The 27,457-nt window shown below is 48.1% G+C and overlaps 1 protein-coding gene and 1 pseudogene across 1 annotated transcript in view; one reads left to right on the top strand and one right to left on the bottom strand.

Moving 5' to 3' along the window:
• MPP3 (MAGUK p55 scaffold protein 3) overlaps window positions 1-18,959 on the bottom strand; it is a 97,424-nt gene extending 78,465 nt beyond the window's left edge. The window contains exons 1-5 of the mRNA XM_048516449.1: window positions 18,733-18,959; window positions 10,878-10,997; window positions 9,585-9,703; window positions 6,625-6,702; window positions 3,183-3,263 (exon numbers count right to left, since the gene is read on the bottom strand). Of these exons, the coding sequence (XP_048372406.1) occupies window positions 3,183-3,263; window positions 6,625-6,702; window positions 9,585-9,703; window positions 10,878-10,902 (303 nt within the window). The 5' untranslated portion in view covers window positions 10,903-10,997; window positions 18,733-18,959. The remainder of the gene's footprint in view (window positions 1-3,182; window positions 3,264-6,624; window positions 6,703-9,584; window positions 9,704-10,877; window positions 10,998-18,732) is intronic.
• LOC125445369 lies at window positions 8,562-8,678 on the top strand (annotated as a pseudogene).
• Window positions 18,960-27,457: the final 8,498 nt, after the last annotated feature.

Below are 27,457 nucleotides of genomic sequence, written 5' to 3' on the forward strand. Positions count from 1 at the left end.
GACTTGAGTGCTACATGTGTTGCTCTCAAACTTACCAAGTATGAGCCAAGGTTAGGCAAATTATCAGCAGGCATACATCAGCAAAAATCACATTAATTGTTCAAAAGCATGCCAAATGCAAACTTTTACCTTTCAATAAAACATTGTTTGTATCATTTAAAACTCTGTTTTTGTGTTTTTCTTTTAAGACAAAAGATGTTAATGTATGAGTTGTTTTTTCTAAACTAAAACCTCAGTATTCAGGTTAAATTGCCGTGTTGGCACTCTGCGATAAATCAGTGGGTTTTGGGTTGCAGTTTGGGCACCCGGTCTCTAAAAGGTTCGCCATCACTGCTATATACCAACAGATCAGAGCAAAGGAAGGGGGGGCAGAATGGAAGGGAAAGTAAAACATAGGCCCCTTCCATACACGCAAAATAATGCATTTTCAAACCACTTTCACAACTGTTTGCAAGTGGATTTTGTTATTCCACACAGCTTGAGAGAGCACTGAAAGCAGTTTGAAAGTGCATTATTCTGCATGTGAGGAATGAGCCATTGAGAGAGAGAGAGAGAGGGGTCACAAAGAACAGAACTGAACAAACACAGCTTGGTGGTAGAAAGTTCTGTTTTTCAAGGCAAGAGACAAACAGGTTTGCCATTGGCTGCTTTTTCTGAGGATGCCGGCTAGCAGTGAAATTCTATGCACAGATACTTCACCCAAAGCCTATTCAAATCAGTGGGCTTAGACTGCGGTAGCTTTGCAAAAAAAAAACCCAGCTTACCAAGAGCCCAAACAGTATGCTTGACACACGCGCGCGATACAGTTCACACGTTACATAATGTTATATAAACGCGTGCATTTTTACATCACGCATGCACAATCTCTTTCGTGCTCGTGATTTCGTGCTCGTGGTTTCTTTGCAAGGCAGGATCTAAATTGCCATTATTTTCATCAGCTTGTTCAAAGAAAAAAAGATAATTTGTTAAACAGTCCCTCCTCTGCACAACCTGCATTTCCAATTTGTTCCGAGCCTATTATAGACCTCGGCAATTTGAACCCATTTGGAAGCATTGTCTCCCCATCTTCTGGTTTTCAGTAAAAGTTATTAAAACCCCTACTTTGAAAAGCCAGTTCATTATCTGTCTATTCAAACCGAGAAGGAAAAGAGAGTTAAAGACCTCTATCCCCACAGTGAGAAATTGAAAGACTCCCGCTAGCAAGGGAAGCTGCCGTTTGCATTATGCATTGAACGCAGAACGAAAAGCAATACGTTTAAATGACTAGGTAAGGGTGATTAAACACTGCCGGGGGAGAACCCTGAAGGGCAGCTCTGCTAGGGGGATAAACCGGCTGTTTCTACGCCAAAAGAAATAAGTATTAAGGGAACTGCCTCTGAGCATGCACAGAGTGCCTTTCCATCCCAGTGGGGAGCTGCAACTATCCCCACACATCTAGAATGGTTTTTAGAACTACTTGAGAACCAAACAAAGCCATAGCGGCTTTTTTCGAGTTTCCCCTTCATTGGGGAAAAAATCCAGGGTATTCAGCAGAACCGAATTGCCCCGGGGCCGAAAAGCCGAACATAATGCAGTTTTTTCACCTGGAGCTCAAGCCCCCACACCTGCTGCTGGTTCCCAAGTCCACAAGGAGCCGAGGTGGGGGGGAAGAGAGAGAACGGCAACTGAATAATGGACTCCAGCATTCAATTGAAGTGCTCTCTTCCTCTCCAACCCCCCTTCAGCGTCAATGTTTCCCGAATCCCCATAGTCCTGGGAAACATCAGGTGTGTGTGTGGGGGGGGGCGGGGGGGAAACGAATGCTCAACTAGGCATGACTGGGCATTCAGTTCTCCCCAAAGCCACGTGGACTTGAGAAGCTGCAGCAGGGAGAACTGGTAAATTTCGGGATCAAGTTTTGAAACCTGGAAAATTTCAGCAAGAAGTTGAATAAAAGCCAATGGGTTTTTAAAATTCAAAAGTGAAATTTCCCAAGTAAAAATTTTTTCCTCACGCCTAAATTCTGGAATGAGGGATAAAGGGTTTCCAAAGAAGGCCCAGATCTGGGGCTCAAAGCCCATCTCTCGGAAGGCCAGTGGTTTGCACTTGAGATGAACAGCGTGATCCTAAGGTTCCAGTCTAAGTTCGTTCATTTCAATGTGCTTAGCCCAGAGTAATTATACATGGGAATGTGCTGTAAGCCTGCTTGTTCCTTTTTCAAATGCCATTATTCATCTTCTGCTCACTTACTGGACAACAGTGTGTTTCAGAGCATGCACAGAATGCCCTTCCCTCGCTGCCATCTCAAGGAAGGGAAGGGAAGGGAAGGGGAGAATGAGGGAGGGAGGGAAAGGAAGGGAAGGGAAGAAAAAGGAAGGGGAGAATGAGGAAAGGGAAGGGAAGGGAAGAATGAGGAAGGGAGGGAAAGGAAGGGAAGGGAAGGGAAAGGAAGGGAAGGGAAGAGAAAGGAAGGGGAGAATGAGGAAGGGAAGGGAAGGGAAGGGAAGGGAAGGGAAGGGAAGGGAAGGGAAGGGAAGGGAAGGGAAGGGAAGGGAAGGGAAGGGAAGGGAAGGGAAGGGAAGAGAATAAGGAGAAGGAAGGGAAGGGAAGGGAAAGGAAGGGAAGGGAAGGGAAGGGAAGGGAAGGGAAGGGAAGGGAAGGGAAGGGAAGGGAAGGGAAGGGAAGGGAAGGGAAGGGAAGGGAAGGGAAGGGAAGGGAAGGGAAGGGAAGGGAAGGGAAGGACGAGGAAATGAGGGAAATGAAGGGAAGAGAAAGGAAGAGAAAGGAAGGGGAGAATGAGGAAGGGAAGGGAAGAACGAGGAAAGGAGGGAAAGGGAAAGGGAAAGGGAAAAGGAAAGGGAAAGGGAAAGGGAAGGGAAGAATGAGGAAAGGAGGGGAGGAAAAGGAAAGGAAGAGAAAGGAAGGGGAGAATGAGGAAGGGAAGGGAAGAACAAGGAAAGGAGGGAAAGGAAGGGAGATAGTTAATCGACTATTGTCGTTGCCCTCACCCATATTCCTGGAGGAACATCTCCGTCTTATAGGGCCTGCCAAACTGAACTAAGTCCCGCAGGGCATAAGTCTCAATTGCCTTCCCCAGTGTAGCCTGTAGATCAGATATAATTCCAGGAGATCTCCAGGCCCCACCTGGAAGCCGGCAACCCGACCTTCACCCCATTCCTGAGCCAAGCAACAGAGTCTCTTACCCTGAGGTGTGGCGTGGACAGCAGCTGAAGCAACTCCTTTTCGTCGTTATTCATAGGCGACGTCTGCAATTCTTCTATCACCTGAAAAACAAAAAAAAAGGATGCATAGAACAGAGAAATCCACCCATGTGCAAGACAGCCAAGGCAGCGCTTTATTTCCTGCTCGCATTTTCTGGTCAGTGTTTTGCTTATCTCAGCGTCACACTCCAGAGGAGAAACAGTAATTGCATAGCGGGCATCAAAGTCAGGTTCGGTGGCACGTGCAAGCGTCCGGCAGATTGGGAAAAGCACAGTGCGTACACCAACAGCGTTCCAGGATTTGGGAACCTGAGAATGACACTGCTGCACCACTGAGCTTTGCGGGTCAGACACACCAATGCACTCTTTCTCCGCAGCCTCGTGTACACACATCACAGGGATTGGGAGCAAGCCTGGTAGGGGTTGCAGCACCCACATGAGACTGTCTTTTTACAGCAAGCATGCAGGTGTCTTGGGGAAAGGTGTGCTTTTGCCAACTTTATCCTAGCACCTTCAGCTTGCAAGACCCACCTAAACAACAGGAAAATCTTCCTGACAGTCAGGGCTGTTCGACAGTGGAATGTACTACCTTGGAGTGTGGTGGAGTCTCCTTCTTTGGAGGTTTTTAACAGAGGCTGGATGGCCATCTGTCAGAAAGAAGAAGAAGAAGAGTTTGGATTTATATCCCCCCTTTCTCTCCTGCAGGAGACTCAAAGGGGTTTACAATCTCCTTGCCCTTCCCCCCTCACAACAAACACCCTGTGAGGTAGGTGGGGCTGAGAGAGCTCCGAGAAGCTGTGACTAGCCCAAGGTCACCCAGCTGGCATGTGTGGGAGTGCACAGGCTAATCTGAATCCATATTCAACCAACCACCCTTCTGCCACGTTTGCCACTAATTTACACATCCGGGGATCCAATAACAGATTCCCAGCATCGCAAAACATGAGAACGAGTCCAAAATACCGAGGTGTGTATTAATTTGTGACAATAAACCTGGAAGAAACAAACTCGAAACATATCAATAGTACAAAGAACAGCCTATCAAAGGAAAAACTGCGCACAATAAAGGCGCTTTTTTAAAAAAGGAACAAAGCGTGCTAGAAGCTGCAAAGCTAACAGGGCAGAATAGCGATGCCTGGGATTAAACAATACTTGAGACAAAGGAGTTACATTCAAAGCTGGGAGGAACAAACGGTAAGAAATTAGCTGTAGTTATCTCTAAATGCAAAATCTAGAGAAAGAAAAGGGTAGACTACATGAAAGGGGGTTTTTGCGCTGAAGGCTGAAGGCAGCATCCAATTCAATAAATCAGAAATCATAAAAGTAGCAACCGGTAACAACCTGTAACCATTTGTACAGAAAGGAAAAAGAAGCGAACAGGGACCGTCTTTGGAGCAGCAGGGAGCCGCCGAGGAAAACAAAAGAAAACCCCCCCCCCCCCCCCCCAACAGTGAGGATTGCCTTATGGGTAGTTACAGATTTCAACAGGGTTGCCAGTCCTGGGCTAGAAGCTCCCAGTAGATTTGAGGATGAACTGAGGAGATGGAGAACACTGCCGACGCAGCAGCAGCACTCCCTAGTGATCATGCGGAAGTAACTTCGCCACGCGAGCAACACTGCATGGAATTCCTCCCAACTCTATGGAAGTGACCATAGAGATCGGTGAGACTCCGAGAGCATTCCGCGTGCGGTGCCCAAAGGTGACAGTGCCCCATCCATGACATCATCCCCGTCATGTCCCTTTATCATCATAACAAACCTGTGAGGTGGTTAGGCTGAGAGTGTGTGATTGGCCCAAGGTCACCCGGAAACTTCCATGGCATGACCGGGATTCACAAGTGGGTCTCCCAGATCCTAATTCAATACTCTAGCCCATAGGTGTCAAACTCGCGGCCCTCCAGATGTTATGGACTACAGTTCCCATCATCCCCTGGCAGCATGATGCTGGCAGGGGATGATGGGAGAACACTCAGGCCAACATCTGTAGGGTCCTGAAGTTTGACACCTGTGCTCTAACCATTTCCTATCACTCCTGATTTTTAGGGAAATGATGCAAAGGGCAACCAGTGTGGTGTAGTGGTTAAGAGCAGGTGGGTTCTAATCTGGAGAACCAGGTTTGATTCCCCACTCCTCCACCTGAGTGGCAGAGGCTTATCTGGTGATCCAGATGTGTTTCCACACTCCGACAGTCCTGCTGGGTGACCTTGGGCTAGTCACAGCTCTTCAGAACTCTCAAACTCCACCCTGCCTCCACCAAGGAATTGTCATGATTTGTGGGGAAAGGAGCTTGTAAGCCACCTTGAGTCTCCTCACAGGAGAGAAAAGTGGGACACAAATCCAAACTCCTACTCCTACTCCTTTTCCTCCTCCTCCTCCTCCTCCTACTCCTCTTCTTCTTCTTCTTCCTCCCCTAAGTCCACAGCCTCAATCAAAATTGAAAAGGGAGTAGGGAACAGCTGGTGAAAATGAAAACACCCAAGAGATCAATTCATGGGTTTCCAAGCGTTTTGTCCCTAAATCTTGCTAGTGTAAGGGAGAAATTGCCTATCTGTAACAGATTTGCAAAATATTCACCATTAGGATTAGCAGTGTGTGAAGGAAAGGAGGACTTGCAGGGGCTCAGAGCGCTTATGTGCGTCTGTGCATGAACAGAGCCACGCATGATGCAGCTTGGTGCAGAGGCATACATTGTTCCGTGCTGCAGCAATCCTACTGTTAACACCAGGGCCACCTACTGACAAGATGCAGAGCAGGGCTCGCACCCACTGCAACCTAGGAATTAATGGCACTCTTCCATCTCTACTGGAGAAAATCAGGAGGTCCATTTGGAGATCCCACAGCAGGAGAGCTTAAACTTAAAAATGGGGACTCCGGAATCAGGCTGTGAATCTAACCTAGGCAGTCTCCCCTCTTTATCTGAACGGCCCCGTGCTGGGTTCTGTTTCTTGGCCAGATAAATAGAAGAAGAGGAGGAGTTTGGATTTATATCCCACCTTTCTCTCCAGTAACAAGACACAAGGTGGCTTACAATCACCGACCCTTCCTTTCCCCACTAGAGACACCTTGTGAGGTAGGTGGGGCTGAGAGAGTTCAGAGAGAACAGTGACTAGCCCAAGGTCACCCAGCAGGAATGTAGGAGTGCGGAAACACATCTGGTTCCCCAGATAAGCCCCTGCCACTCAAGTGGAGGAGTGGGGAATCAAACCCGGTTCTCCAGATGAGAATCCACCGGCTCTTAACCACTATACGACACTGCCTGGGAGCAGGCTTTTGCATGTAGAGATTATTATGGAATTTTCGATACTTATTTTGCAAAAAAAAAAAGCAGGAGAAACCACCTGCCCCAGTTTAAATCTTGGCAGAAACAGGACTGCCCAAGTAGAATCCGCTTGAACATACATGCTTATCAAAAGCCAGCACTTACATCTTCAGCTAGAACAGATGCGCTGTGCAGAACGGGGACCGGGCTCTGCCTTTCATAATGGCACAGCTTTTCATGAATCTGAAACAGAAAAGAGAAGGAAGAATGAAATCTTTGGAGCCAAGAGCTCGGTTGAGAAGCGGCTCCCTTCTCACTGCCAACGCAGCAAAGAGCCGTAGAGATGCAATTCGCTGGTTTCATGCAAGAACACTCCGCTCAATGCACTTGTGTGAAGAACAGCTTGCTTTGCACAGTGACCGTGGAATGAAGCCATCCGGGCACACCACTGCACAATCATATGGCAATCTGCTCCCCCCACCCCACCCCGCTCTGCCTATTTCCACATGGAAGCCACATGCTAGCACATAGGTGTCAAACTCGCAGCCCTCCAGATGTTATGGACTACAGTTCCCATCATCCCCTGCCAACCGCGATGCTGGCAGGGGATGGGGCTGTAATCCCTTTATAACATCTGAGGGCTGGGCGGAAACTCTGACAGTTATGTCCTATATCACTGAGATCGCTTTACAGAGTCCTCGTTGAGTCCTGCCCAAGCAACCCCACCCCCCTTTTAGAATGAAGTGAACGTTCCCAGTCCCATCACAGAGATCCTTCCATGAACATCACAGACTTCTTCTTTTTTTGCTCTAACCTTGCTGAAACTCATTCACTAGTCCTCTCTCTCAGTTGACGTCTCTCTGAACAGTTGCCACAATCCGTTGCAGGCTATTGTACTACTTATGCCAAATCACACCACTAGCTTCTCCAAAATTCTGACAGGTCACAGCCTTCCAAGTCCCGAGGAAATGTTTTTTCCCGGCCCCATTATCAGAGCCACCCTCACCTGGATGGCCCAAAAAGCAATAGGCAGGGGGAATCATTTCCATGTTTTGATAGCCCCAGCTACATCGGTGGCAACCTATAAACGATACTGCTGCCCCGCACAAATCTTTCATTGTATTTGTCGCACAGTTTAGTCCCTCTTAGCCTACTTTTTGCACACAGCATTTCAAAGAGGCTGTGCAAACATTTCTTTCAGGCTATCCATTCGCCCCCCCAAAGCGATCTTGTCGGTTGTTTGGGCATTAACCGAAGGCAGGGCTTTCGTGCTCCGTCAAAGCTCCCGCTTGAACTGCGCTGTCAGAAAAAGCCGCTCTCAAAATTCACCCACGCAAATGTATGCAAATATTCTTTTCTGTCGCCCTCAAAGATCTCAGCAAAGAACCTTGTATGGCTGCACAGCTCTGCCTCGATTATTCTGTCACGCTATATTTTTAGGGCACAAAGCTCCACAGCCCTAACTGTGGTTTTAACCTCTTTTCCCCCCTCACCGGGGCTTCGGTGGTTTCTCGAGGTTCGTTGTTCCCTGAATTCTGGATCGGCCAGGCTTCTTCTGGAAGTACCAGAACAAATCTTACGACTCATTTTCCAGTCCCGCTTCCTCTTTTGCCAGGAGCCTGTGTGGATATTTCTCCCCTCCACTTCACACCCCTGTGAGTGGCGGTCCTCCCTGCAGACATTTGACCCCCCTCAAGGTTCGATTAGCTTGATCTCTCTCCTCCATCTTGTAGCAGCAGAGTCTCAACTCAACTGAACGTTCTCATAAAAGCCTTGCTCAAATGGGTGGAGATCCACGGGGGAGAGGAAAGGAGTCCGCTAGGGTGTTGTGGGTTTTCCGGGTTGTATGGCTGTGTTCCAGTAGCATTTTCTCCTGACGTTTCGCCTGCATCTGTGGTTCCACCATAATAATCAGGGCAGGTATACAAGTACTGTCTCAATATCACACCAATGCGTACTCCAACTCACTGGGTGAGTATCATTCCAACATTATCTTTCTATCACAAATATACAAAAATATTTCACTGGTGAGTACACCGTCAGGTATGGCAACAATATGGAACGCTTCACGAATTTGCGTGTCATCCTTGCGCAGGGGCCACGCTCGCTTCGGCACCACATATACTAAAATTGGAACGATACAGAGAAGATTAGCATGGCCCCTGCAGCGCCAAGGATGACCGCGCCAAAATTAAATGAAAGCGCGTTTCCATATTGTTACCATACCTAACGATAATACTCCTGATGAAATATATTGATAAGCGATAATGTTAAATACTCACCCTGAAATGGTCAGATGCTGCTGATAATCTGTCTTAGTGACAGTACCTGCATCTGTGGCTGGCATCTTCAGAGGATCTGATGGCAGTGGAGCAAGTGGAGTACATATATACCTGTGGAATGTCCAGGATGGGAGAAAGAACCATTTGCATTGGTTAAAAGTGTTAAGGGGGCAATTTGCAAGTGTCATTTGCATGTGTTAAGTGGAATCCACATTTTAGCATATGTATGTAACAAGTTTGGCTACCAGCACTTTAAAACACTAGAATTAAGACAATGGTTAGTGAACACCACCCAGATACAGGATGTCTCCAGACAGGAAACATTCAATGGGATTAAAATGCCAGGCAGCTGCTATGAAGATGCCTTCGCTAACTGATTGTGCAACTTCAGTGTTACATACATATGCTAAAATGGGTGGGTTCCACTTAACACATGCAAGCGACACTTGAAAATTGCCCCCTTAACACTTTTAACCAATGCAAATGGTTCTTTCTCCCATCCTGGACATTCTACAGGTAGATATCTATACTCCATTTGCTTTACTACCATCAGATCCTCTGAAGATGACAGCCACAGATGCAGATGAAACGTTAGGAGAAAATGCTAACTGGAACACGGCCATACAACCTGGAAAACCCACAACACCCTAGTGATTCCAGCCATGAAAGCCTTCAACAATACAAAAGGAGTTCACATCGCCAAACACCCTATTTCAATGCACTTTCTGGAGAATGTACAGAACAGAACAACACCAGGGCAGAGAAGCCATAAGGACAATCTGACGGCCCCTCCAAGTTCCACTGCCCCAGATGAGCAAGCCCATCTCAAAAGGAAATATTCACCTTCATTAAATAGCTAAGGCTTCTCTCACTGAAGATGTCCTTCAAGAACACCATTTCTTCCTTGTGATTGGAGTCGGGCCTCAGCTGCGATGTCAGGAGAGCAAGGGTCTCATGCAAACCTAGGCAAAGATACAGGAGGGCTATGAGGGGACTGTTATCAGATTGCATAAACTGAGTCCAAGGGGCAGCGTGCCCTCTCCTGGGTGGTCCGGGCTAGCCCAGTCTCGTGAGGTCTTGCAAGTTACAGCAAAGGTCACCCTTGGCTAGTAGTTGTATATGGAGACCAACAAGGAATTCCAGAGTCTCCATTCATTCATTCATTCATTTTATTTATTTCTTCAATTTTTATACAGCCCGATCCCCAAAGGGCTCCGGGCGGTGAACAACACAATTCAAACATCAAGCAGGAGCAGGTCATACACAAAATACAAATACATAAGCTCCATCCCATAATCATCAATAAAACAACCTCAAAACTCATATAAAACAGTGGATAACAGTTAATAATTAAATAAACAAGAGGCATCCAGAAACCCCAATTAAAACCTACCCCAAGAAGGGGGACGGCGGGCCCCTCAATATGAGGGGACCCTGATGTAACAGCATCAAGGTAAAGAGCAGTGAGGGGGCTTCATTCATTCATTCATTCATTCATTCATTCATTCATTCATTCATTCATTCATTGGTTTTATATGCTGCCCTTCCCCTCACAGGTTCAGGGCCACGTGACATTTAAATAATATAAAATACCAGCTTAAGGCAAAATTTACATTCAACATCAGACACTTCTAAAACCAGACGGCAATTAAAGTACAGTAAAAACCAGGATACAGGAGAGGATAAAACAGGTGGAATGGAAAAAGGGAGGCCAAGATAGTTAAAAACCATAGCTGCCTTAACCATAAGCCTGGTGGAACAGCTCTGTCTTACAGGCCCCGTGAAACGGCAGCAGGTCCCAGAAGATCTGGGTCTCACTCAACAGAGCATTCCACCTGATTGGGGCCAGGGCCAAAAAAACCCATTTTTTGAGGCAAGTTGGGCAATTTTTGGGCCAAAGATCACCAGTAGATTTTTGCTTGTCGACCATAGCAATCTTCAGGGCAACAGAAGAAGGCATTGGCAATCTAACTGAACATCTCAAGATGTTTTGGGGTGGTCGTCTTCCAAACTCTAGCCACACCTCTCCCTTCTCCCAAAAAAGGCATTGAACAAACACAGCTGTAATATACAGCCCAGCTTTCTGACAAATTGGCAGTCACTGGGGACAGGTTAACACAGCGAATGGCTCCTTACCTGAATCTTCTGATAACACAGGCATGGTTTTTTTCCTCAAGACCAAGTGAGAACTCCAGTCTTCCACCAACTGACTGGCCTTTCTCCAAAGGAGGAAATGTTTACACGGGAGCAGAACACCTGCAGCCAGAGAAAGGACTGGGTGAGAATTCGTTTCGCATACCACAGATGCAATTGGCAAAGCAGGGACAATGAGGAAGTCTGTTTGGAAGAACAATGGCTCTTGGGGCCTAGCTGTTTTCAGGCAGGGCAGGGAACACAGCAGAAGAGGGTAGAACTAAACTCAAAAGCCAGGTGTGAAACTGGGACTATAAAAAGGGAGGAGGAGGAGGAGGAGGAGGAGGAGAAGAAGAAGAAGAAGAAGAAGAAGAAGAAGAAGAAGAAGAAGAAGAAGAAGAAGAAGAAGAAGAAGAAGAAGAAGAAGAAGAGTTTGTATTTATACCCCGCCTTTCTCTCCTGTAAGAAAACTCAAGGAGGCTTACAAACTCCCTTTCCTTCCTCTCCCCACAACAGACCCTTTGTGAGGTAGGTAGGGCTGAGAGAGTTCAGAGAGAACTGTGACTGGCCCAAGGTCACCCAGCAGGAATGTAGGTGTGCGGAAACACGTCTGGTTCACCAGATAAGCCTCTGCCACTCAGGTGGAAAAGTAGAGAATGAAACCCGGTTCTCCAGATTAGAATCCACCTGCTCTTAACCACTACACTACACCTCGCTGGCCACTACAGCAAGCTGGATGCACTATTATGGTTCCTCTCCTGTGTCACACAGAATAATTCTGAGGTGTGTGAAGTGAACTTCCAAACCTTCAGGACTCAGTACTGACAAATAAAGCAACCTGCACAAGGAAACAGTGACTGGGCTCACAACCTCAAGACCCCCCAGACTCCAAGTATGATGTTCCCCGAGGCCCCAGAAGGTACTAGACTTCGCTTCCACCATTTCATTTCAGATTTGGAAGCTTGTCTATCCCCAACGACATGGAAGGCAAGCACAGAAAAAGAAAGAGGACAGACATGGCAGGGTGATTTCCATCCAAGGCCCAGCAATCCAGCAGAGATGGTCCTGCATGTAAGGACAGGGTAATGATTTGTCATCTGGCTTATCTTACAGGCCACTCAATACGTTCCCAGTAGGGATAGGAGGCGGCTGCTCGCTTCCCTGGGGAGTTCGGGGGAAATGACAAGGTGTGGACAACATGTTGACACGACGTCCGGGTGAAAACCTAGACATGACATCAGTGCATCAGCTGGTACTTACAAACTCTACAGTAACAAATGGATCATCATGTTCTCTCCCAGTGTTCTCTTTGGGAGGACTCAGCTGGCAGGAAATTGCCCACACCTGAAGCAAGCAAATGCCATGCCTAATTCCAAGTGACTTGGAACATGAAGAAGGAGGAGGAGGAGGGAGGAGCTTGGATTTATACCCCACCTTTCTCTCCTGTAAGGAGACTAAAGGTCTTACAAGCGCCTTTCCCTTCCTCTCCCCACAACAGACACCTTGTGAGGTAGGTGGGGCTGAGAGAGTTCAGTGAGAACTGTGACTAGCCCAAGGTCACCCAGAAGGAATGTAGGATTGTGGAAACACATCTGGTTCACCAGATAAGCTTCTGCCACTCAGGTGGAGGAGTGGGGAATCAAACCCAGATTAGAATCCACCTGCTGTTAACCACTACACCACATTGACTCTCAAACATCCAGTGCCCCAATTTCCTGGCCCAGCAGAGCCCTCCCACCAATGCAGGTGGTAGACAAAGATAGGCAACTCAGCCCCCACTTCCTTCCACCCAGAGCACTCTGGGAATTATAATAATGATGGGGGGAGAGGAAAACCAGGCTCCTGTTCCCTCAATTAACCCATCTCTCCGGACTATGCTTTCCACCAGACCATATTCTTCCTTTCAGCCACCTTGCCTCTACACTGTCTTCTGGCTCCCACCCAACCTCTACTTCTCTGCCTCCATCGTGAGTCTTATATGGCTTCTCCTCCCAATTGCCTGTAGATTCGGTCATGCATAGTGGAGGTGACCTTACGTTGTCCTCACAGGGAAAGACAAAGGTCACATTTTTAACAACAGCAAGGCCAATCCAGAAACACCTTTGCTGCATTATCCAAATGGACCTTTCCCTCCCAGAGTCAGGCTCTGGAGAAAAAAATGCCAGAGAGAACCAGAAATTGACTGAGCCCAGCACAGCTTGGCTTCGACACCCTCTGAAGTCCTCATGACAGCAAATCCTTGCCTTCGTTTTGCTCTTTAAAAAGGTATTTTGTTGTCTGTGGTTTGTTTCCTTAATGTAGCAACTAGTGAACTGTGCTTAGGAAAACACTTGCAAAAGACAGACAGTTGCCCAAGGCACAATGACGGATTGGCAAAATACAAGACGTTTGTCCACATATCCTTTCAATCACAAAGCCAAAAAGAAGCCAGGCTCATGCTGTGGCCGAAAAATTCCCTGTAAGCTCAGTTCTGCAAATTCCATCTGTCTTTAGGCTTTGCCAGCCTCTGCAAAATGTACCTCTCTCACTCCCCCAAATGACTTCCTTTCGGTTACCACAGCTATTGCAAGCAATTTACAACACCACTCAGATTTGGAGTGTTGTACAAAACATTGGTGAACCAGTATGTGGGGTGTAACTCCTTTCCCCATGCTCCACACCCATGCCATGTCTCGACAACATTTTTCTAAGTTTTGTGCTGGTTTCTCTCCTGTAAAACACCCACAAAGCCAATCATGCAGTTTTTAAAAATATTTTGGGTGGGGAGAAAATACGAACCAATTCGAACACTGCTAATTTTCTCCTCAGCATTGCACCGCCATGTTGTAAACGATTTCTCTCGCCTCGCTGCCATCTTGAACATGCAGAGCCAAACTGTGGCCTTAACAGAACAGTCACATTTTCCTCTTTCGTTTAAAGACAAAAAAATAGATGCAAACAGGCGATCCCACCTGTAGCATGATCTCACAGGAAGACTAACCCTCACCCCATTGTCTAGCAAGAGGAAATAGACGCTGCATTTTACCACAGAGCTTCAGTTCATTTGATCGCGAGTCAAAACTAGATTTTTTTTCATATCGAGAACGGTCTTTTCCCTTCCTCGCAAATTTCTCTGAGTAGTTGAGAAGGCCTTGCCCCTGTGATGGAGAAGCTAGACATTCCTGTAGGACACATCATGGCCATAGTCCAGCTATTGGGTAACCTCTGGGCCAACTGGAAGGAATTTGAGCCAACTGTTAAGTGAATTGGCCCAATCAGGAAGGAACTCTATTTATTTAAGGACCCCACCCTTCCCCTCTTGGGCTCAACAAATAAAAATTTATCACAATAAATAACCAACTAACCCTAATTAAAATCAAGTAACAGTAATATCAATATAACAATTACACACAGTTTCCAACAATAGATAAAAGTAAATAATCAAGATAAAGGAGACACCAGAAGGCCCAGGAAATGATCAGGCGCTCCTTGCTGCTGGGAGGGCAGAATGGCCCTAAGATTTTATCCCCTCCCCCAAAGTGGTTGCCCAAAGATAACAGGAAGATAGAAATAAGGTAGCCAAGATGAAAGATTTGGAGGAAGGGATGGAGCAGTGACACAGTATTGCTATCCTCAGCCCTTTCAAAGGGACATAGTAAGGGTAGAGCATGGGACAGGTTTAGAACATGAAGAAGAAGAAGAAGAAGAAGAAGAAGAAGAAGAAGAAGAAGAAGAAGAAGAAGAAGAAGAAGAAGAAGAAGAAGAAGAAGAAGAAGAAGAAGAAGAAGAAGAAGAAGAAGAAGAAGAAGAAGAAGAAGAAGAAGGAGGAGGAGGAGGAGGAGGAGGAGGAGGAGGAGGAGGAGGAGGAGGAGGAGGAGGAGGAGGAGGAGGAGGAGTTTGGATTTATATCCCTCCCTCCTTTCTCTTCTGTAAGCTCTGAAGAACTGTGTCTAGCCCAAGGTCGCCCAGCTGGCATGTGTTGGAGTGCACAAGCTAATCTGGTTCACCAGATAAACCTCCACAGCTCGAGTGGAAGCAGGGAATCAAACCCTGTTCTCCAGATTAGAGTGTACCTGCTCTTAACAACTACACCATGCTGGCACCACGGTTCTCCAGATTAGAATGTACCTGCTCTTAACCACTACACCACGCTGGCACTCACATGAGGCCACCTAAAGCCCCTGGCATCTATACAGGATTGAAGAAACCACTCCAGATTCCTAGGCAAGAGTCAAACATAGCTCAGCAGGCACATGGGATTTTCCTCTGTTAGCCTCAAATGATCTCCCCAGCCAGGGAATTATGACTTCAAAGCTCTGACTTTAAAAAGGACTTCAAGCAACCCATGAAACCCAAATCATTTTGGAATGATTAGTAATTATGATTTTGCACTGAACAGTTATTAAGAAATTATACCAGTGGTTACACAACCCAACCGTTACATAATTTCCTCCACTTCCATTCTCCTGCTTTCCTGAAGACCTCCGACCTCCAGCTGCACGAGGCCCACGCTCTTTCGCCCACGCTCGTCCACGGAGCGATTGGTGACTCACACACCCACCCTGTTCTCAGCTGCCTTGAAGAAAGGAAACCCCAGAGCTCACAGCAAACTGGAGAATCTGAATCCTTCACGTGGCCTTTCAGAACACATCTGGAAGTTCCATGGCTGGTCACAATGGTTGATCAGCCGAAGAAGGCATAAACAAACCCAAAAGCCAAGTCAACCACAAGCAGGCAGTTGGAGAGAGCCTAAGCAAGTTGACTCAGAAGAAAATCCCGTTGAGTTCAATAGGACTTCCTGGTCCATGTGCACATGGTATTGCAGTCTAACAGTGCAATCCTTTCCTGACAGTAAGCCCCACTGAATAATAAGTAAAAATGCCAACCTCTAGGTGGGACCTGGTGATCTTCTAGAATCACAGCTGATCTCCTGACAACATAGATCAGTTCTCCTAGAGCAGGGGTGTCAAACTCATGGCCCTCCAGATGTTCATGAACTACAACTCCCAACATGAGCATTGGCTATACTGGCAAGGGTTGATGGGAATTGTAGTTCATGAACATCTGGATGGCTGCAGGTTTGACACCTGTGCCATAGAGGAAATGGCAGCTTTGGAGTTTGGACACTACGACATTATGCCCCTCCGGATATACCTCCACTCTTCAAACCCCACCCTCCCCAGGCTCCCTTCCCCCAAAAAAAACCTCTAGGAATTCCCTGATCCAGAGTGGGCAACCCTAACAATAAAGGATTTGCTTCTGACTAGACCTAGGAGTTGCTCCCTTCATCTGGAAACCCAGCGTGGTGTAGTGGTTAAGAGCAACAGACTCTAATCTGGAGAACTGGGTTTGATCCCCCACAACCCTACATGAGTGGCAGAAACTTATCTGGTGAACAGAGTTTGTTTCCCTGCTCCTACACATGAAGCCTGCTGGGTGCCCTTGGACAAGTGGTGGCGAACCTATGGCACGGGTGCCAGAGGTGGCACTCAGAGCCCTCTCTGTGGGCACACGCACACAGAGTTTGTCATGTGGGGGGCTTGCTTCTGAGTAAACCCTCCTAGGGTCGTGATTCACCCATTCGAAGCGTTGCACGGTTGCTTCAAAGCAAAGCCATTGACTATCACCAATCTTACTCCCAAGTAAGGGGTGTCTCGGAGCCAACCATTTTTCCTGAACTAAAACCTCAGCATTCAGGTTAAATTGGCGTGTTGGCACTTAAATAAGTGGGTTTTGGGTTGCAGTTTGGGCATTTGGTCTCGAAAAGGTTCACCATCACTGCCTTGGACTAATCACAGTTCTCTCTGTACTCTTTCAGCCTCACCTACTTCACAAGGTGTCTGTTGTGGGGAGGGGAAGAGAAGTTTATTAGCCGCTTTGAGACTCCTTCCAGTTCAGAAAACAGGGGTATAAATCCAATCTCTTCTTCTTCTTTGATAGTTCACCAGTTTAGAGCCACCCGATTTCAGGAGGTAGAAAATGAATGACCCATCAAACTAGGGCCAGGTCAACAATATCCTGAAGCCCGTAGCATGTAAGACCTTCCACCCCACCTCTCCTGGCTCTGTCCAAGATCTATACCTACATAACCTTGAGTTCTAAATATTCCACCATCCACACTCCAGTATCTGATCACTGTACATGCAGCCAATCCTACAGTCGGCGGCCAGTCTGTTCACAGATAAAACACACTTCGGGGCTCTTCTCTGAGGTTTGGGCATCCCACAGCTTTGCCCTTTGGATCAGACTTCACCTTATGAATCTTTCCTGGATCTTTTTTGCATTCAGCAAGGCCCAACACACAATTTGAAGCCATAATCCCAGACTCTGGGTGGTGGGTCCCAAAAGCTGGAGCGAGAGAACCACCTAGTTCACCTCAGTGTTTACTTCTTCCGCTGCCTTCTCCCCAGTGCATTCTGGGGATTGTAGTTCTTGAGGTGCCTGGTCCTCATGAGGACCAGTATCTCCAGACATGGCCATTGGTTGAGGCTGGATGTAATACGCTAACAAATGAATCAGGCATGATGTAGTCCACAACATGCTTTGAGCTGTTCCAGACACCAGAAGGAGGCTCACACCCCTTTCCATACAAACCTTTCACCTGCACTGGATTTCTCCGAAGCAACTTCTATAGCCTCCACTCAAGACGCAATAACTGGGGCCCACCAGATCTAAAGCAATTACTGCTTTCCTAAGGCACCCAGCCCTGTTTAAGAAGCACATCAGAATAACGGGGAGGCTCAGAACAAGGCTGATAGGCAAGGTTGCCAGCCCCAGGTTCAGAAATACCTGGAGATTTGGGAGGGTGGAGCTAGAAGAGGGCTGGGAGGGGACTCCTCCTCTTACGAAGTTTTCACGAGTGACCATTTTCTTCAGGTGTACTGATCTCTACCGCCTGGAGACCAGCTGTAATAGTGAGGGATCTCCAGCCACCACCTGGAGGTTGGTAACAGTGTTGACAGGCCAGGCGGACAAGGAGAAGATGGGGAAGAAGAAGAAGCCTCATTCCTAAAGTTCCAAGGTTGCCACGCCAAAGGTATACCTGTGGGATCAGGTGTTCTGGGGGCGAGCCAAAGCAAAGGAAAACGTGTTTCCTTTCATTCACCTCACCTTGCCTTCATCTCCCCCTTCCCCGCCCCCTTGGAGGTCACCACTTGTCGCTTGGCCATTTCCAGGCGTCCCCCAGCTCCTCTGAGCATGTGCAGGCCGCTTTCTCCACCCCGCCTAGGCAAACCACCAGAGTTCCCGCACTCAAACAGGAGCCCAAAGTCCCATTCCCCCTTAAAATCGAAACGAGCGCAGAAAACCAACCATCTGCAGGTTTGAGCCCTTGCATGGTGGTGGGGGGGGAGCGTTGCCTGAACCCCCACGCCGGTGGCCCCAATCCAGGTGCAAATGCAGCACGAGAATGAGAAAGCATATCGAGCCAGGCTGCAGACGGGCAGGCCTGCCAGGTATATCTCTCCAGATATATCCATATATATCCCTATATCGATGATAGGTAGGTAGGTAGGTAGCTAGCTATAGATAGAGAGAGAGAGAGAGAGAGAGAGAGAGAGAGAGAGAGAGAGAGAGAGAGAGAGAGAGAGATGATAGATAGATAGATAGATAGATAGATAGATAGATAGATAGATAGATAGATAGATAGATAGATAGATAGATAGATAGATAGATAGATAGATAGATAGATAGATAGATAGATCCCTCCCTCACTATTGCAAGGCCGGAGGCCGGAGGAGCAAGAGGGGGTGGTCGCGACTACAAAGGGGGCTCAAGCGGGTCTCTCCCCATCCCTGCCCCCCCCCCGGCTCGGCCTGGCCTGGCCCTCCTGCAGCGGCGATCCCCAGCCCCAGCAGCCCCCGATCCCGGGCCGGGTTACCCGCAGGATGGGCGCTGGCCGGCCGGCCTGCTGGCTTGCTTGCTTGCTTCCTTGGTCCCTGCAGGCTCCGGGCTCCGGCGGCGGCGCGCGCTCGGTCCCTGGGCTCCGGGGCTCGGTGCAAAGACGCTCCCCGCTCATGCGCTCCGGTGCAAGGACGGAGGGAGAGGCCAGCTCTGCTGCGGCCTTTCCCCGGCTCCGGTGCACGCGTCGCCCTCCCCTTTTGTTCAACGGCGGGAGGGAGGGAGGGAAGGAAGGAAGGAAGGCGCCGGGGACGCGAGGGCTTTCCCCGCTCCTGCCTCCTCCTCCTCCTCCCCCCTCCTCCTCTCCGCTTGCATTGGCAGTCCGACCCTGCAAGGCTGGCAGATCGCCCTAGACCACAATGCGGGGGAGGGGGTGTGTAAAGGGATTCCCGTTGGGAGGGGGGGCTTTTGCTGTCTGGGGTGGGGGAGAGAGGCCACGCGCAAAATGAGGCTCCCCCTCTGGGGATTCCCGCAGATTATTGGGAGGGGGGAATCCACCTCTCCCTCCTTGGATTCAATTTTGATCCCTCAAGACTGGATAACTCTACTGGGGTTTCTCCGTTTATGTTTTTAAAAGCCGGCGTATTTGTCGAAGCCTTGGATTGCTTGGTGTTGTGTTTTGATCTTTAGCACAAAACACAAAAGCGAGCCACGCAAGGAATCGACAAATACATTCGCTGTGTGGAATGGTCCCTCCCTTAACAGACACAATCCATACTGCCCTTAGGGCTGCATCACAAACCACCCCCTTTGGGGGGCTGCATTGGGAAACATAAGGGCCTCATCAGAAACCACCTTGAGTAAACAGGTCTTCCAGAAGCACTGGGGGGGGGGGGAGCTGTCAAAATGTTTGTGAATGTTCCTTGACATCATCTCTCCACCTGGTTTGCATCTCACTGGAATTCCCAAGGCTCAGGCTGCCTAGTGTGCAAGAGATGGTCTCTTCTGTCCTCACTGTGTTGTATTGAGCTGATGACACTGAGGCGCCCGATGCCAATTGGCTGAGGAGCTGGAGGTGATATCACGGGACGTTCATGACCAGTCTGACAGCCGAAGCACAGAAACAATCAGCGTGTTTACAATCCGGTTTCCCGGAGGGAAAAGGGAAATGGCCCGTTGAATTCGACTTAAAACTTCATTAAAAAATATGTCAGATGATTTCCGTCGACGTCACGACAAGCCTCTGTTGCCAGGGTATTTGTTTATTTATTAAATTTGTTACACCGCCCTCCCCTGAAGGGCTCTGGGTGGTGCACAGAAGGTAAAACCATTAAAACATCAGTACAGTAGAATAATTAAAACCGAAATAATGACATACAACTTCAGAATGAGACAGAAAAAGCCTAATATCAGGTGGCGCTTGAAGAACCTCCTATACCCTGGGAGGGGACTGGACGCAGTCTAGGGATAGCCAGTTATGATGGTATAAGGGGGATGGCAGGGGAGGCAATCAGCAACCAGCCCCCACCAAAGCCTGGTGAAACAACTCTGTTTTGCAGGCCCTGTGGAACTGTCCAAGGTACTGTAGGGCCCTGATGGCCAGAGGGAGAGCATTTCACCAAACAGGGGCCAGGACAGTAAAAGCCCTCGCCCCGGATAGAGGCTAGTCCAGTGGTGGCGAACCTATGGCACAGGTGCCAGAGGTGGCACTCAGAGCCCTCTCTGTGGGCACACACAGAGTGCCCCCGCCCCACTTCTAGGCTGGCCTGGGCCGCTGGGCTCGATTATTAGCATTAAACCTAAGAAGTAGTTTTGGGGAAGCAGTGTAGGTAACCCTATTAGGCGCTGTTAAACCCCACTGATTTTCATGGCAGGAACTAAAGCACGATCCTTTACCTATTAGTAAGCTTGGCTGCTGGCAATGGGGCTTGCTTCTGAGTAAATCCTCCCAGGGTCATGATTCACCTGCTGGAAGAGTTGCACAGTTGCTTCAAAGCAAAGCTACTGACTATCACCAAGCTTACTCCTGAGTAACGCAGGCCTTGGAGCCAACTGTTTTTTCTAAACTAAAACCTCAGGTTAAATTGCTGTGTTGGCACTTTGCGATAAATAAGTGGGTTTTGGGTTGCAATTTGGGCACTCAGTCTCGAAAAGGTTCGCCACCACTGGGCTAGTCACATCATTGAGGGGCCAGGACCACCAGCAAGTTTTGTCTCTGCAAATTGAAGAGGTTGAGTAGGGACATAAGGGGAAAGACGGTCCCTAAAGTATGAGAGCCCCAGGCCACGAAGGGCCTTAAAGGTCAAAACCAACACCTTGAAGATGATCCGGTATTCCACTGGGAGCCAGTGAAGCTGGAGCAGCATAGGGGATATGTGGTCCCTAATAGAGCCACCTGTGAGAAGCCCCGCTGACACATGCCGGACCAGTTTTAATTTCTGCATCAGCCGCAAGGGAAGGCCCGCGTAGAGCGAGTTACAATAGTCTAATCTGGAGGTGACCGGAAATTGCTGCAGAATCGGGCCTGGTTAACCTGAAATGGAACAACAAGAGGTTAAAAACAACAAGTTGGGAGGGGTGCCTTTATGCACTGATGTGGACGACCCAGCCAATTCCTTGGTAGGAGACTTCTAATGTATTTTTATATTGTTCTGCAGCTTCTGCAGGGCTTTTTACCAAATGTAAGGTACACCCTTATATAAGGTACAGTCCCCACATACATACGTGAGACCCCCTCCCCCTCCATTGCATTGGAAGTGTGGCATCCAAGAATTTCCCTTTCCACTGATAACCTGTTCAGTGTGGGAGAATGGGGATGAGGGCACAAACAGAATGCGAGGCACAGCTAGTCATCCCAAGATCCCAATGGCAATTATGTACCACCAAGCCCTCCCTCCCATTTATTTATTTTATTGATTTGATTTAATTTAAATTCCACCCTATCTCTTTTTCCACTGCACCTCAGACCACAAGTAATCTGAAAAAAACAAATTATCTACATTCCACACTAAACTCTTGATGTGGATAAACAGTGATAGTAAAATAACCACACAACAGCACCCTATGTCTCCCCTTTCTCCAGACATGCACTTACAGTGTGTGTGGAAGCGTCCGCAGGTGTATCCGCAGGAACAGGTGCTCAGGATTCCAAAGCAAGATGGAACGGACTGAGCGAAAAGCAAACGATGTGGGTTTTTTGCCAGGGGGTCTCCACACATACAGATTAGATCTGTGTCTACACACAGTGGCTACTTCTCTTGCTGCTCGAGATGTTGTCAGGAACAGCAAACAACGATGTTTGTTAATTTAGGCCTGGGAGAGATATCTGGCTGCTATCTAAGCTGACTGTGGTCCCCAACTCCCTGTGTTAGATGGTGTCTACTTTTATTATAGAGTTCAACCACAGCTGACCTTCAGACATTTTGGCCCCTCCCATACATGCAGAATAATGCACTTTCAATCCACTTTCACAATGGTTTGAAAGTGGATTTTGCTATTCCGCACAGTCAAATCCAGCTGCAAAGTGCACTGAAAGTGAATTGAAAGTGCATTATTCTGCATGTGCGGAAGGGACATATGTATCAAATACTGTAATTTTCCCACCACGCAGTATACAATGGGCTAACCCCGGTCTGTATATATAAGAACCAGCTACCAACATTTCATGAGATGCAGTGTGATTCCCTCTGCTATCCAAATTTTAAAAAATCTGAAGTCATTACATGAAGCAGCCTTATGTTGAGTCAGATCATTGGTCCAACATCAGGAGCCTGCGTGGTGTAGTGGTTAGGTGGATTCTAATCTGGAGAACTGGGTTTGACTACCCACTCCACCTGAGTGGCAAAGGCTTATCTGGTGAACCAGATGTGTTTCTGCACTCCTACTTTCCTGCTGGGTTACCTTGGGCTAGTCACAGTTCTTCGGAACTCTCTCAGCCACACCTACCTCACAAGGTTTCTGTTGTGGGGAGAGGAAGGGAAAGGAGCTTGTAAGCCACCTTGAGTGTCCTTACAGGAGTGACTCCAAACTCTTCCTCCTCCTCCTCCTCCTCCTCTATTCTGACCTGAAAATTGCCAGAGTCTCTGATGGAGTTCTTTCATATCGCCTACAGTGTGTGTTTTAAGTACCATCATTCCAACTCATGGCGGCAGGTCTTGCAAACAGAGGGCCACTGCAATTTCATTCCTACATTTGTACCTTGGCGCTCCCTCTCCCACAGAAATTAATGCCACTGCCACAAATTAAGGTGGTCTGAAGGCTGCTGAGCCACACTGAAATCACGTTAATCACGCAACTTAACACAATACGCAACCCGCAGCACGGTCAGGCTGACACTACATCCTTTAACAATCCGCCAGCACGGAAAGCACACACGTGCAAATGTGGTCTAGATGCACACAGCAATTCGTGCTGAACGAAGGATTTGATTTTCCTGGGCTCAAAATATTATTATTTGGGGCAAGGCGGGGAACAAACAGTGTCGTGTGTCCCCGAACCAAAGCGAGGATGACAGATCACGCTGGAACACCCCCACTTTCCGTAATGCAGCTGTGTTAACATCAAAGAAGAAAGCACGGATTATGTAACTGACAGGGAAAACTCACACACGGAGCAAGAAACGTTGGCACGAAATATTTCAAGGCTGTAGGGAAGGAAAGACAGGCCAATGCAGTACGGCTGCAGCTGGAAATCACATATATTGGCAGTTGCAGCTTGCGGGTCAGTTAAGAGAGAGCAATTGGGAGTGGCAGGGAAATATTAGAGGGGGGTGCATGGTTAAATTTGGACTGGAAGGGGGGAAACTAGGCAATGCCTGTCAACAGGGCAGGAAGGGAAGATTGGCAAAAATGGTTTCAAAGGTTAGGGTGCATGGGGAAAGGGATAAACACCCTCTTCCTTGTGCCCCGTAGTTCCCATTTGAATTTGGCTGCACACGCTTGGCTATTGAGTCCTAAATATAGAACTCACAACTTAGAAGAAGAAGAATTCTACCCCAGTTTTAGATTTATACCTCACCTCTGTACTGTAAGGAGACTCCAGGGGGCTTACAAGCTCCTTTCCCTTTCTCTCCCCACAACACATGGGATGGGGGAGGTAGGTGGGGCTGAGAGAGTTCAGAGAGAACTGGGACCAGCCCAAGGTCACCCAGCAGGAATGTAGCAGTGCGGAAACACATCTGGTTCACCAGGTTAGCCTCCACCACTCAGGTGGAGGACTGGGGAATCAAACTTGATTCTCCAGATTAGAATCCACCTGCTCTTAACCACTATACCACACTGGTTGCCCTTTGCATCATTTCCCTAAAAATCAGAGCGATGAAATGGCTAGAGCAGTGGTCTGCAACCTGCGGCTCTCCAGATGTTAATGGACTACAATTCCCATCAGCCCCTGCCAGCATGGGCAATTGGACATGCTGGCAGGGGCTGATGGGATTTGTAGTCCATGAACATCTGGAGAGCCACAGGTTGCAGACCCCTGGGCTAGAGTATTGAATTAGGATCTGGGAGATCCTAATCAAATCCAGTTCTCCACACTAGAATCCACCTGCTCTTAACCACGGCACCACTCTTATATCTGATCATGTGGACCTGCAGAGGAACAAGGGAAACAACCCAAACATTAACATGCGGTTAGTTCCTAGATCAGCACAACAGGGAGGCTTGGGGGAGCCCTAGCTTAAGAGGACCTCAAATATGTAGGGGGGCGGGGCATTGTGGCAGGGGGAGATACTCCTTCCAGCCAGTATATGAAGCATGCTACATTTGAAGCACTGCAGAGGTGTATCCAAGCACAGCGGCGTTTGCTGTTTGCCGCACTCGATTCTAAAAAGGCCTCGGCGCAAACTGCTCAAGAGTGTACCGTAGCCTCGCAGTTCAAATCCAGGCTTCCTGTAGTTAGCAAAACTGAGCTGCTCGCTCCCTCCCTATTTTAAGGAAGGACATGAACTCTCCCTATTACCCCTCCTGAAAGCAAAGGCTCTAGACAAGAAAATGAAGGCTCCTGTCCTTTTGTCAAACCTCTTGGAGTGCTTTCGGCTCCGAATCCGTGGACTAACTGCTGCAGTCATTATCGCCTAAGTACCCTATTATGCGCTCGACTCTGGAGAGCAATTCCGAGCAATCCTCTCCAGAACACAATCTACCCCAAGCTTTCCCTTTTGTACAGTTATGTACCAGGTAATCAAGTTCCCGTCCCTTTCAAAATGGGCCAGTTAGTCCTACAGAGAAACCTGAACAGATCAGGACTTTTTTCTTTCCTTAAAAAAAAAAGGTTTGGGAAATACCCCTTTATCTTTTCCTTTTTATCTCTGTCAAACTTGGCCCCAGGGGCTGTGAAAACTCACCAGTTCCTCGCTGGAAAATGGGTAAAGTTTTCTCTTTCTAGAGAGCCAGCGTGGTGTAGTGGTTAAGAGCAGGCGCACTCTAATCTGGAGAACCAGGTTTGATTCCCCACTCCACCACCGGAGGCTTATCTGGTGAACCAGATTGGCTTGTGCACTCCAACACATGCCAGCTGGGTGACCTTGGGCTAGTCACAGTTCTTCCGAGTTCTCACAGTCCCACCTACCTCACAGGGTGTTTGTTGTGAGGGGGAGAAGGGAAAGGAGTTTGTAAGCCCCTTTCCTTACAGGAGAGAAAGAGGGGATATAAATCCAACTCTTCTTCTCTCTCTGGTTTTCTGGAACAGAGGGGTTAAAACCAGGACTACCAATTTCCATCCACTCATATTTCCACTTCTCCCGGCCCCTGGAGAGAAGCCCTTTGCATGGAAGAAAAGGTGGATGAATGCTTTTCCCTGTCAAATTCCCTCCCCTCCCTTCATTGTTTTTGGCCCCTGATGGGAGTCTTGGGCTTGTATTTGCAAGATATTGTTCTGTAATAGTTACTTACAGTCTCTTTGCAAGGGAAATCACAAGTGGTAATCAATGCCTCCTGTTACAGTGTGTTCCATACATCTAGTTTTAGGGCATGTTCAGCAGCTAATACATCTTTGCGCACACTTTGATCGTGAAAGGGTGGGTGAGAATGAAGTATTGGGAAATGACAGCTTCACGGCTCCATTTTGGAGGCTCGCTTAACCCTGCCTGGATAAACATCTGCAGTGTTTTTAGGCTGGCCCGTTGATCTAAATGTAGTGAACCTCAAAAAAAGGCTGGGAGTCTTATCTCCTCCTCAGCAGAGGTAGCAGTGGCATAGTGGTTAAGAGCAGGTACACTCTAATCTGGAGAACCAGGTTTTATTCCCCACTCTGCCACTTGAGCTGTGGAGGGTTATCTGGGGAACTAGATTAGCCTGTGCACTCCAACGCATGCCAGCTGGGTGACCTTGGGCTAGTCACAGCTTTTTGGAGCTCTCTCAGCCCCCCCACCCCCCCCCAGCCACCTCATATGGTGTTTGTTGTGGGGGGGGAAGGGAAAGGAGATTGTAAGACCCTTTGAGTCTCCTTACAGGAGAGAAGCGGGGGATACACATTCAAACTCTTCTTCTTCTTCTCGTCACGCACACACATATTTGAGGGCAGTGGTGGGATCCAAAAATTTTAGTAACAAGTTCCCATGGTGGTGGGATTCAAACAGTGGCGTAGCGCCAATGGGGCTGGGTGGGGCATGACGGGGGCGTGGCCAGGCATTCCGGGGGCGGGCATTAATAACTTCTCTGTTACTGTAAAAAACTCTTATTGTAAAAAAAAAGTTCCTAATTTCCAGCTGGTATCTTTCTGTCCGTAATTTAAACTCTTTATAGAAAGTCCTATCGTCTACTGCCAACAGAAACAACTACTTCTCCTCTCATGGACTGCCTGTCAAATACTTAATACTTTCAAATACTTAATTTTGTTTCTAGAAATCAAAAGAAGAATACTTTCCTAAAACAAGGAACTTGACCATTTTTCTAAAACATGTTTTTAAAACAGCCTAACAGGGAGAATTATCCCGTTTCCTACCTTCGCTAACCAGCCACATAGGAAACAACAGGACTTTATGCTTTTTGGACCGAATGGAATTTCTAACGGAAAAGCAGACCTAATTAGTAACCCCCTCTCGGCACACACAAATAATGAGTAACCCACTCTTGGGAACTGGTGAGAACCGGCTGGATCCCACCTCTGTTTGAGGGCCTCTTAACCCAGGACTCCCTCAGCCCTCCCTACAGAATTGATTTCAAGTTTTCTCTCGTCAGGGAGCATAAAGAACAGGCACATGAGCAACAGAGTCAATCCTTGGAGATTGTGCAAATGACAGAAGGTTCAGCCCATGGAGCGGCCCCTGCAGAACTCCGGGGAAGACAAGCGGTGGTGGTAGAGGACTCCCCGCTGAGGGAAACAGAAGCATCCATTTGCAGGCCTGACAAGATGTCTCAAGAGGTGCGCCATCAAAAACCCACGATGCCAAAGAGCGGCTGACAAGACGTGTCAAGCCCGCCGACGGTGATCTCTTCCTTTTGATACACGTGGGAACTAATGACACAGCAGGACGTCGCTTTCAGGACATCGTGAGGGATGTTGAGGCTCTGGCAAGGAAGCTGAAGGATCTGGATTCACAGGTTATCATTTCATCTTTACTCCGAGCTGAAGGACATGGCCCAGGGAGGGAAAGAAGAATAGTGGAGGTGAACAATTGGCTTCGCAGATGGTGCCACCAGGAACGGGGTTTTTTTGGCTTCTTGGACAACGGCCTGCAGTTTCATGAGGATGGACTACTTGCAAGGGACGGGTTGCACCTCATGGCCGTAGATAGGAACATTTTTGCCAGGAGACTCATCAACCTG

This window comes from Sphaerodactylus townsendi, linkage group LG15, assembly GCF_021028975.2.
Source record: "Sphaerodactylus townsendi isolate TG3544 linkage group LG15, MPM_Stown_v2.3, whole genome shotgun sequence".
NCBI classification, from domain to species: domain Eukaryota; kingdom Metazoa; phylum Chordata; class Lepidosauria; order Squamata; family Sphaerodactylidae; genus Sphaerodactylus; species Sphaerodactylus townsendi.